General features: G+C 40.4%; 1 protein-coding gene across 1 annotated transcript in view; it reads right to left on the bottom strand.

Moving 5' to 3' along the window:
• LOC147139903 (zinc finger matrin-type protein 4) overlaps nucleotides 1–12,947 on the bottom strand; it is a 61,706-nt gene that overhangs the window by 35,427 nt on the left and 13,332 nt on the right. Inside the window, exons 2-3 of the mRNA XM_086045907.1 lie at nucleotides 7,096–7,212; nucleotides 3,065–3,157 (exon numbers count right to left, since the gene is read on the bottom strand). Coding sequence (XP_085902033.1) covers nucleotides 3,065–3,157; nucleotides 7,096–7,212 — 210 coding nt within the window. The remainder of the gene's footprint in view (nucleotides 1–3,064; nucleotides 3,158–7,095; nucleotides 7,213–12,947) is intronic.

The following is a 12,947-nucleotide window of genomic DNA, read 5'->3' as shown; positions in this document are numbered from 1 at the left end:
TTGGCTGTTATCTGTGATGTTTGTGTTTATTAACAACGTCACTCATCAGATAAAGTACGGTGAGGAGAGAGTGCCAAAAACAAAATGCCAAAGTGAATGCAAATAAAGTCCTCCCTCGATAAGTGTTTGTAAGCTGCGCGGCGTCCTACGAAAACAAATGCGAGGAAAGGTTATGAACGAAGTGCTGACCGCCGTAATACTCTCACAGTGTGAGTGTGAGTGAGCGTTTGTGTATTTAGAGCCCACATGAGGCGAAAGCCAGAAGGGGCTGAGTCATGTCTTGCTCACTAGCAAGGCAGATGGAGACGCAGGTGTTTTTTTTTTTTTTTTTTTTTTTTTTTCCATAATGTGTATGTCTGTGTGCATGAGCGCGTGTGCGTGCATGCCCTTAACATGCCAATTTCATGCGAGTAGGTCATGTGGCGCGCATGCATGCCATTTTTCCACACAGCTTGTGAAACATTTGTCACTCAGGAGAGAGGATGGAAGCTCACATATGCCCTGATTTCCACTTGATTTGTTTTTTTTGTAGACCTCCTTGATAAATTACTATACTTTGGTTTATTTCCCATGTGAATGGTAATGGACTCTATGCTACCATTCAGGGCTAATGACATTTTTTGTTTGCGTTGCATAATAGGGCTCTATAGCTGCAATTTGTGTTTTTGGATTGGAGTAGTGCATTAAACTGACCTAACTGGATAAATATGGACGGAAACTGCTTAGATACAAAGAAAGCTTGTAATGTGATTGGACAAACATGCGGTCAACCATGTCCATTCTACGGCAATCAGCAATCACATCAAGTAGAATCGAAAACAAGACATCGGCGCTGACAGATTTTGCTTAGTTTATTACGGTATATACTGTAAGTCACAACTTACATGTCAGGTTGATGCTTGGCTAAGACCTCCACTATAGGCAGCGTTACTCTAAATACAAAACAAGCATGGAAGCAGGAGTTCAGAACATTGACAGTGATATTCCTTAAAATTAGATTTTTGAGAAAAATAACTTTAATCAATGTATTTACCTTTAATTCTCCACATTTTTGTCAAATGCTGACCCCGAGCAGCTGTTTTTCCCCAGTGTTTTTTTTTTTAACTAAATACAAAGCAGTGCAGTAGGCTACTGACAATACTGGGCTTTTGATCTTTGCTTGTTATTGGTCTACAAATATGTCTTGACAGCTTATTTTTCTTTGCTTTGGAAATAAAAAAAAAATTAAAAAAAACACCCAGACTCTTATGTATGCCTCTGCCTTGCTGCATTTAAATCACTTCAAATTAAAAACTAAGCTAATCTCTTTCTTTGAAGATGATTGCCCGTGGCTCTCAACCTATTTTATCATTTAAAAATGTGCGCATTTCTTAAATCATGGACACAATTATGCAAATATTTGTGTGTGTTTTGTCACAAGGACGCAGGTTTGTTTGCTCACTGAGCTAACTGGCCCTTAACCAGCCAAGGTCTCCTCGCTCACTTTGTGTGACGGCACTAGAATTTACCGCCTTGTTTGATTTGTTTTTTTTCCCACCAGCTATGTCCACGCTGTGTGTACGCATGGGTGTGTGTGTGTGTGTGTGTGTGTGTTGTGTGGAACTTGCAGTCTTGGTAGATAAATGGGGCACACGCTGTTGTATGCTGAATTATTTCACTGATATCCATCACATCCACACCTCTTTTCCATTGCTGTTGCTTACATATTGCCTGGTGTCATTAACACACTCGGCTCTGTCTGTTGTCCAAGCGCACAGTGAGACCCATGAAGAGCTCAACTTAATACCCAGACACAATTCTCGGTGTATACACACATGCACGCACGCACGCACACACACACAAACGCGCGCGTTTGGGATGTACTGCCCTCTCCAGCCATTGCCTGCAGTAGTCCGATACAGAGCTACTTGGCAGCCACTGAAGCTCACCAGAAACGGCACCATCGCCTCTCTGGGGAGAATTACAGCCCACAAAAACCACACGGGTGATTCAACAACATATAAATCCCCATGGGCGCTCCGCTGCCACGGCCAAGCTTGAGAATGGATGGTCCAGGCGGGTTACACCGGGGGAAATCAGGTTCTCTGTAAAGTAGTAAAGTACAGCCAAGGACATCATGACCCATTTTCACCTGCAAGTCGCTGTTTTATCTATTTTTTTACAAGAAGTCAAAATTAAAATCATTGAGTGAAATGCCCATAAGTGTGTGTGTGGGGGGATGAAATAAATCATCTTTCTTTAAATAGTGGCCTAATAAATGCCATGGCTTACTTAGAAGGCTCATGTATCGTTCGCCTCATAAATAACTGGCACACGTCAAATAATTACCCGCCCCCACCCAGAGGGAAAAATAATAGGTGGCTGTAATTACCTTCACAATGACATCTGATGCCATCATAAGTCACAGTAGATGGCATCTATAAAGATGACATTTGAGATAAGATAATCCCAATAAAATAATAATAATAATAACAATACATCAATAAAGTTAAAAACTGTAAGCAGCGCATCACATTACTAAAGCATGCTAAGGCGTAACAAACAGCAAAAAAGGATGTTGTTAGCCTAATAGCGTAATTGAATTAATGTAATTTTGGAACATTTTCAGCAAACAACAAATGCAAAATAAAATAAAATATTTGATAATACTAATACATCAATATCATCGGTAATTAGAGACGTTCCCTCTAAGAAACACCTTAGACCCCTGTTACTTCCATTTGTGTGGTAGATAAAGCGTCAATCAATGCCCTGCCATTCAAATCCTGAACTGAATTGACGAGATTTGACAGATTAAAAATATGAATTTGTTAAATGGTAATTCCCATGTTAAATTGAAATGTCAAATGTGCACTCAGGATGAGGACTGGTGCGATATCCGATTGTGTCGCGTATACAAAACAAATTTCACTCATATTGGATTTCATTTGACAGCGACATCTTTTTTAGATTGGCTGTAGACGAAAATACACAAACACAACCGAATCCTTGGTGAAGGTAATTCCTGTTTAGAGTGGTTATGCACACACCGAGTATGTAACGGTTACAGTGAGTGACATCATACCGGATTGTCCGGCCGGAGTCTCTTCGAAGGTGGTCCTCCATCTTCTGGGTGAAGCATATAAAACAGACGCACCTTGTTCGCATGTTTCTTGCTCTAAAATAAACACAAAAATAGAGACAGGAAATAAGCGTCAGTCCATTTGTGCTCACATGCCAGACTTACGGTCAATTCCCGGAAGACGGCTGTAAAGTACGGTGTATTTAGTGTAGACGGGTTCTGTTTCACGTTGGTTTTTCCAGCTGACCCCAAATTGTTGTGACCCCCCTATATCTTGATTAGAATTAGGCATGGTAATCAATTAATCTGGCCTTTTTGATCATGTGATTGATTAAATGTTGAATTAAGGGTTTCAGTCATAGTTGATATTTAAACTGTGGTTTATCTGTGAAACGTTTTGGATTGTCTCTGTTCTGAAAGATAAACCTGTCTTACCTTGTATCTTTCATGCGCCTTTATAATGAGTCTGAACTATTCCAAGCAGAGACGCAGCACCTGAGGCTATATTGAAAATGACAGTGAGCTGTCCTTGAAGCTGCTCACTGTCACTTTAATGCGGGACATTGAAAATCAACAAAAAAGTGCTGCGGGCGAACAAACTAAAATGATAGCATGTGCTTGTGCGCAAAGTTGACATGGTTATCTCCCGCTATTTGTAGGATTCTATTATAGCAAGTCCTGACCCCTGATAACCTCGACCATTTGTGGTAATATGATGTCCCTGTGAAAAGATGCTATTTTGCCATATAAATCAGGAGGCAAAATATAGACTAGAGATTAGATGACGGAATATCAAACTATGCATATTGTGATACTGTACATTGTATACTTGTATGCAACGATGCCGTATTACTACACCAGCATGCTTTCCGATGTCACATTTCATTAGGCATTGCATATCAATATTGTCATGCTACATGCTGTCTTTAGGGTAAAACGAATTTGTAGATTATGAAATTTGGATTATATTATGAAAAAATATATATATCACAATAAAATTGTATTACAACTTCTACACCGCTGTTTTCTTTTGCACTCAATAATTATTTTAGTAATATTTAAAATTAAAACAGTGATTTGTTCAAAACATTTCCTTTTCTTTAAATAATTGTTTTGATGTACCGGTATTTAGTTTACATGAAGGTCTGTTGCAGTTGCAGGACAGAGTAATTTATTTAAACATTAATTCTAATATTGGAATCAGAATGAAAAAGGAATACCATTATAGTACCGGATCGATACGAATTATCGTTAAGAGTAATAGTATCATTAAAATCTTAACAATACCTATCCCTATTCAGTTATATCAATTTTGTTGGTGTTTTTATCCAATACATCAATTACTTCATAATTGCTGTATTCCCGCCTTGAGGTGAGACTCATTTAAATCAATACACTCTTATTTTATGGGTAAAGTAATGGCAAAAACAGAGCCAGAATTCCATTAGAGGCAATGATTTAGGATTTTTAGATAAAGTGTTAAAACAAGGCAGGGTAACATATAAAGCAAATGAATGGACGACTTTGACAAGGCATTGTACTACAGAGTAGCATCGATCGTATCCCTCGACACCCATCCTTGGGATAGTAAACCCCCTCCTTCCCCAACATCTTTCATGCCCCTCCACCCCTTCCTTGTCAGACTACTTTAATGCATTTTGTTAGAACTTGAGTGTGCGGTTGTGGGTCTCCAAGCAGTCTTATGTTTGTGTAGTTGATTGCTGCAGGTTGGCGGCTAAAAGCGAAACATCGTGAGCACCATGGCTATACTGTGCTGACCCTCAGAGCTCCGGCCGCCACCATTAATGGACCTGGCTTTTCTCGCTTCTTTCACAGTTGGTCAAAATCAAGTTAGACCAACAGTGGGAAGGACACAAGGATGACAGAGTAAAAATATATTCGCTCTGCGTTACTGAGGGAAGTTGAAGCTCGATTTGATATAGAAAATAAACAGAAGCGACTTCCTCAATTTCAGTAAAAGCTTAGGACCTGACATTAACATTTAAAAGGTTTGAGCTCACTATAAAGAAATAGCATACTATATATTTTGCCTCATTCGAGGATATTTGCAGTACATGCTCAGAAAAAACATTTTTAGACGAACAATGGCTTGTAATTTAAATTGGTGACGTTACTGTAATTTCACAAGTATAAGACGCCCAGAATATAATACGCTCCCCCCAAATCATCCTGTTTTTTCCCCCTATACTAATGTATAATATGGTCTCCAGATTTTCTTGTATCCTTTATTATTAGAATACTTGTCAGACCACAGCATTTTCTATCAACACAGCAGTACAGCAGAACCAAGAGTCAAATGAAATCTTTTTACCCAGCTGTCTTGCCATGCCACCATTGTCCATTCACCGAGGCAATTTTACAGTTCTGAAATGACCTTTGAAGCGAGAATATTGCCAGGCTGACTTTGTCCCTCCCATCCGGTCTCATTGTCATTCACACAGAACTCAAAATGGGAAAATCCAACTATGATGGGCAGTGTGAAAGGCGTTTGTCTGCACACTCAATGGGAGATTACATCAATCGCCGTCATCATTTCATTTTACGTATATACTTTTACATTTACTGACTGAGCTATCACAACCATTTCTACAAACCCATGCTTTGGAAATGCGAGGGAAATGGTTTACCATTGAAAACTGTACCATAGACAGCTGAACTGGATTTTTGGAAGTGTGGCTTGAAAGTCCAATAATTATCCGTATGTGGTTCATTATTATTAATTGTTACTTGAGGGACAGGCATTGACTACTTCTTTATCCTTCATTATGACAATTTGATGTGTGTCAAGAGGTAGTAGGCACTTTTAACCCTTCCTTTGGAGCAACGTGTGAAGTAGATTTTTAAAAACATGTAGTATTTCTTTAGACAAGTTCCCATGCACACTCTTGTTATTCAGAATATCTTGGGTGCTCCACTGCAGGAAGGCAGAGCATTTAATTTTGATGGTCAAACGTGAAGGTTACATCTGTCCAATTTCCATGACCGCAGTAACTTACAGACGCCTGGAGGGAATCTAATTACACCCGGCACAAATGTTGACCTTACTCAAGGAGAAACAGTTTCGAACTTGGGGATTCCGAGTCACCCTTAACCTTAGAAATGTCCAGTGGACTATGTTATAGCATTTGACAGCAAGCTATCCAGTAAGTCAATTTTGGATGAGACCTGGACTGATCCGTCTCAGCCATGGCCCGAGTGAGGATGCGTGGTACAGAAAATGGATGGATGGTTTTGCATTTATTTCTTAAATTGGTGCATTTAAAGTTAAGAATTCTGAATTACCTACTTTCAACTGACAGTTCCAAGAAATATCCCCTTCCATTGCCGAACACTGTTGCTAACCTTGATCATCTAACACAAACTTTTGTATTTGGGTTGACAGATTGCAATGAATTTATGTGCACATTTCAAGGTTGCGTGTATGTGTGTTTGTTCAACTACCGGTAATTAGCGTAGTTGGTACACACTCGCGCATGCTAACACACATCGTTGCAGTCCTCGCTCACTCTCTCCAGATAAGTGCTTGTCCTGATTAGTTTCCTTGTTAATCCCAATTGTGCTTTGTAATCAAGAAAGACCCCAATGCATGAACGTAGTGCGTGTGCATGTGTGTGTCTGTGTGTGCGTGCGCGCCTGCTCATGTGCACTTGGTAAATATAGGACAGGGCTGATTATTTAATGGCTATTCATTAAATTACTCTTAGGGAGTATGCTGAGAGGTAGTGCACATTAAAACAAATAGTGTCTGTGTGTGTGTGTGTGCTTGTTTGTGTGTGATCCTCAACCATTACCATGCTGCATTAAGTCTATGGATAATGGATGAGCACTGTTTGTCTGTACAAATAAGCCCAGTACGAAGACCACAGCACAGGAATCCGCCTGCCAAAGCAACATTTTTTGTTGTTGTTTTGTGCGTGCAATTGCTTGTGCTCACTCATCTTGCAAATGAGTCGTGCCACAAAAAAAGCTAGCGATGACAAAAAAAAAATCCACATGTACGGAGACGGTCTTACCTCATAGTGTGCCGTGCGCTGGGACTCAGAGATGAGCTGGGCATTGCAGATGTTGCAATAACTCTCCGTGAACAAGCCTCCGTCCACCGTGCCTGCAGACTTCATCTTTATCGGAGACTGCACGCAAACACACCAATAACAAATAATTTGAATCGTGACGAATGTCAGCGTGCGTTCGAGGTGCAAAAGCCCGCACGTCGATTCGGGAATAGTTCGGATTCAGAATGACAGATCTACCATCCTGTGGATTATTTCAGATTCAGTTTGGGGAACAATGGCCTCAAGCTGTGACTTGTCGGTGGACTTTATATAGCAAGGAACTTTTTAATCATCTTACCATCATGACATGGATCATAAATTTATAGTCGCCATCATAAATGAAGGTGGGGTTAAGATATATTGAGTCATGTTTGTATTTACGAGTTCAGTAATGACTTGCTGATTGTCATGTTTCCAATAGAAAAAGTAAAGTATAGCAAGTATTAAGTAAATCGTGTTCCCTCATACAGTTGACGGGGGAGTTCAATTACTGAACTGCAGATTGAAGGACGTGTCACTTCAAGGGAGCCCTTTATTACATAATGTTTTATGTACTTTTAAACAATATTATACATAGATTTGCATATTTTTTGTCCAATAATATATGACACTGCATTCATGTCGGGTGAATTTGAAAGTTAAAATAAAACTACTATTCCGGAGAAATGCAGGCAACATGTTCTGTTGCACGCAACATTGTAAAGAGGTTACATCATGTGAAGTCATCTGAGGGACTATACGTGTTTCGGCTGGTGTTGCTGTTTTGGCTTGCCAGTCTTTTTGATTGTACTGTATTCTATTTTACTATGTGTATGTATTACAATTTACCAAGGCAATGCCCAGAATAGCAAAGGGACAAGACACGTTAATTAGAAGAGGTTTTTAAATGGAAAAACTGCATTAAGATACTTAAAATAAATAACTTGTGTGCAGTAACCTACTAAATGAACTTGATCATGTCTCACAATTTATACGATAGCCGGACAATTTGGACGTGGTGTCAAGCGAGATGTCCTGATTAGAAGCGAGACGTTTAATCCACTGAGACCTGAGAAACCCGATAGAGTCTGTCATTGTGGATTCTTAACAACCCGAAATTGTCTCATTGCTTTTGTAGCGAGCACCATGGTAAAAAAAAAAAAATGTTTTAATGATTTACTCGGAGCTCCCGTGTTGGATTTTCTATTCTCTTCATTATGTGTGCCCTGCAGTGCAGTGCTCTGACAAGGTTAGGAAGAGTAACGGGTCTTTAGGGAATGATCCCGGAACAGCGACTGCTAAAGTGGATTAGATCTTTGCCCCAAGGAAGATCTAGATGCAGGGTGTTTGCAGGGGCAAAAATGGTACACGGACAGACATACGTGGATGCTGCGGAGGTCACCTCCACTAAGTGTGAAATAGCACCGCCATTACTCTGAAAAGATTGCGAATCATGGTGTCAGTCATGGTATTCCACAAAATTGACTCTCTAGTGACAGTAGTAAAAGTCTTTATCTCATGTCAAGTGTGTAATTGCTTCCCACCAATTCACGACACCGTCACTTCAGTGCACACCCCTAAACACGTATGTGGAGGCTTTTAATTATGCATCGATATTCTCCCCATGTGTTTAGTGCACCATGGACCTTTCAATTAATTGCACACATGCTGTATAGACATTATCTTGCACAAGACCTTCAAACATTGACATTAAATAAACACGCTTTCTATTTTGAGCTGAGTGCAGGATATATATATTTTTGAAAAATTCTCATTTGAAATGATTGTGACTACACAGTCAATGGTGGGCCAAAACATTAACTCACCGTATGAAATTTGGAAAACATGCTTCTGGCGTGAGTCAATGTAATCATCATCGGCAAAAGGCCATAGTGTTCCAAAATATCAAAATCCTCCAAATCAGGCTTCACCCTAGTCTAGTAGATGTTGTTCAGGTTTGGTAGCTGGAAGAGGAGGAATTTAGCATTGAAGGGCCTCTGAGAATGACCAAAATGGTGTGTTTGAAATGATGGCTTTTTTAAGACTTTTTGGCAAGTCCGCTCATAATAGCTATACCTACTGAATTTGAATGTGAATTGAAACTGGCTTGATAATAATAATACAGTAAATCATATCAATTCACAACCTCATATGTGTGCACAAAGGCATACATTACTCAAATCTTACCCGTCCATGTACCTTCTCAACAACTGAATTGAGATCAGCCAGGCGTCTAACTGTTAAAGCTCTGCCTAATTAAAAGATGGAGTGACAGGAAGATATCGCCTTATCTACTTAAATATCTCTATTACTTGTGAATATCACAAGCGGGACGTGAGCGGCAGCCTAATTAATAGAGGCGATCTGTTTGTGGGATTTGCGGAAATGCATGACCAACAGAGCGTAAAGATGGAAAGATAGATAGCGAAGGAATTAATGAAAGTGGGAAAGAGATGGGGGTTGGGAGTCGATGAGAGCGGAAATGTTCATATTGTAGTGGGCTGCTTGTGATATCCTCTTGTTTGGAATTTAAAGGCACTCAGTTCCCAGAGGAACATTTTACGTCGCAGAAAATCACATTTTTACTGCGACATTATGATCAATTTTGTTGGCGACATGAACCAAAAGCTGTGCGTGTTGTCTCCTTAGCATAAGCAGGCTGTTTAGTAAGATCCAGCCGAGAGTGAATCTTCAGTCTCATCTTTTTGTGTTCTTTAGCGGAATCATTTGCATTCCGTTTTCGCTCAAATGCATTTAACGAGGACTGCACGGACTGTGGACTTAGTGAACCTATTTTCTCAGTCAGGCTCTGATGCAGGGTCCAATTTGAGCTGAAAATGACTTTGAATGCTATTGCGTTCTTTCTTTGAAGTAGCTCAGGCTCAGTTAGAAATGGGTGTCAACTCTGGGGTAAATAGAAATACAACTGAACTTCTAAAGTCGAACACCCTTTAATTGCACACTTCCTGAATTGGACCCCAAGAAATCTCGTGAGACTTGAGCTCTGTCCATTGTTACATTGCTGGGAGCTCCCATACTTGTTAGTTCCGCCCAGTCTGCCTCCATTCTTGCCGCTTCTTCCTAATGATAATTTTTCTTAGTTTTGGGTCTAGTTTCACTAGACATCAATTCAAATATACAAGCAACATTATTTGATATGCAAGACAAAAATGCCTCCCACAGTTGAGTAAGTAAACCAGGCCCCAAGTATTTGTGTTAAAAGTTGAAACTGAGAATACATGAGTTTAATTAAGGACAAGAGATGGACATGATAAACCATCATTTAAAAAATAGCCCTAAACTCTAATTAGACACAGCACTGGGAAAAAAAAAGAGGATTAGCATGCTAGCCAGATCGAGCCGCCTGAAGATAGTCAACCTTAAGCGGATTCTCTTTTTAAGACCACATCAAGTATTTAACATGAATGTGAACTCTGAGCCTCCTCACTGAAATCTCAGTGCCTCTGGCCATTATTCATTAAAAAGCTGTCACTGCATTTGGAGGTGACTTTTATATCCTTCTAATAACTGCTCATGCATTTTTCCAGCACCTGAGCTTGGAATATCCATTTTGATTTTTAACATTTCGTGTATCCTGATAGCTCTGTTGAAGATGAACACCTCTTGTTCAGCGAGATGTCTAAATTTTTAACGGAATAGGAGGCGGGATTAGCATAAATACTGCATAGTACGCGTTCAGTCATATTGTCGTTCAAAGTCTTTTAGAAAATAATGAACATGAAGTTGTAGAGCAAAGGGTGGGGAACATTTCCCATCAGGAGCCATTTAAGTTTTTACTAGTCCTTATGAGGCCATACTAATCCTAACCCTGAACCTACTAATCCCAACCTAAACCCTTAACCGCATACCTAGTAACCCTGACACTAAACCCTCACAGTAAAAACTAAACCATCACCGAACCATATCACCCTCTAAATATTAACCATAACCCTAACCACATCCCCAAACCCTAAACCAGAGGTCACCAAAGTGGTGCCCACAGGTACCAGGTATACAACATATATCCATCCATTATCGATACCGCTTATCCTCACAAGGGTCGCGGGGCGTGCTGGAGCCTATCCCAGCTGTCTACGGGCAGTAGGTGGGGGACACCCCAAATTGGTTGCCAGCCAATCGCAGGGCACACAAAGACAAACATCCGCATTCACAATCACACCTAGGGGCAATTTAGAGAGTCCAATCAACTTACCATGCATGTTTTTGGAATGTGGGAGGAAACCGGAGTACCCGGAGAAAACCCACGCAGGCACGGGGAGAACATGCAAACTGCACACAGGGAGGCCGGAGCTGGGATCGAACCCACGACCTCTGAACTGTGAGGCGGACGTGCTAAGCAGTCGACCACCGTGCCGCCCTACAACATATATTTAAAGGCAATTTGAGAATGATTATATCACAAGTGTGTATCAAACTTTGCCCTTTGCATTAATGTGTGCCCAATAATTGGCAAGTAAAATCTTAAGCATACAACCTAACCCTCTAACCATAAACACAACCCTCACCTTAAACCCTAACACATAGCAATACCTATCCATTACCCTAAACCCTAAATCCTAACTCTAATCCTAATCCGTGGTCTTTTTGTAGCAGTTGCCCTGGGGTTTTATTTCTTTTCAGAATTTCATGGCGGGCGGGACGGCTCAGCAGAAGGAACAAAGCAGGTGATTGCAATACTTTCTGCCAAGTCTATCAAAGAAAAAGCTTCTGTGAACTTTACTGCAACATCCTGTTGACTTTCCTTCACATTTTCTGGAGTAGCTCCTTTGTTTGAACCACAGTGCATTTTTTTTAATGGAAATGTCAAATTATGCAGCCAGAATATGAAATATTGACCCCAGCCTGTAAGCCAATGACCTGTTTAATGACTCACTCACGAGACCAACGAGCTTGATAGTATGAAACCTCAAACATTGCGAAAGCATTCGGCAGTGCCACTTTGAAGGTTGACATCACAAGCAGCTCAGTTTCTTGCTACCCCTCGAAATACGTGTGCACATAGATGAACAAGCCTCCCTTTTGCACAGAAGCAATCAAAGGTTCCAGGCTGAGTCTGGTAATAAAAAAAGGAAAGTCTTCAAAGGGATCCAAAAGCTAATTCATCGCATTTGCACTGCAGCGAGTCCCTTTGTGCTAAATACAGCAAACTAATGCAAATACAGCCGGGTATAAACAGAACTCTGCAAAATAGGAATACAATGTAGAAGCCGAAATAGCTGACACAGATAGAATATTAGGATTCCTGTGCATTTCCAACTTTTATTTCAAGAATCGGAAAGAAGAAAACAGTGGTGTTTACAACAGCTTTTGCTTGTCCGCCATGTTTTTCCGCGTGGCCCGTCCGCATAGGTTACAAATGTTCATAAGCGCGGGAAAATGTGGGCATTGCGGTCGCCGTGCCGAGGAGGTGATGTAATTTCGCCGCGTGGAGTCATGCGGACCTCGCGGACGCATCAAGAATAAAACTAAGCTTTAGGCCAGGCTATCTGATGGTTTAAGGAAACTAAATCAACTGATCTATAAGGCCACTCTTAACTGTAGAACTTCTCGTTTACGAAAAGGACCTTTAGGAGTGGAAATGTGTGCGCAGTCACACAGTATTTTTAAATGTGCGGTATTTCTGATACAAATACCCGCCACACATATGAATGATTTGAGTTTTACTACAGTTTATTTTAAGATTAAATGCGAAACACAAACGTTCTGGTATTTAACTCATTCAGTGTCAATGAATTTGTCCTTTCACAGTCCAGCCATTCAATCCCAGGAATTTATTTAAAAATTGTCCAAATTTTTTCAAAGGTTAGAGTGAA

Source organism: Filicampus tigris, chromosome 11, assembly GCF_054856515.1.
Source record: "Filicampus tigris isolate MCC_2025a chromosome 11, RoL_Ftig_1.0, whole genome shotgun sequence".
Taxonomy (NCBI): domain Eukaryota; kingdom Metazoa; phylum Chordata; class Actinopteri; order Syngnathiformes; family Syngnathidae; genus Filicampus; species Filicampus tigris.
Note: the sequence above shows the minus strand (reverse complement) of the source record. Positions and strands in the feature narration are given on the sequence as shown.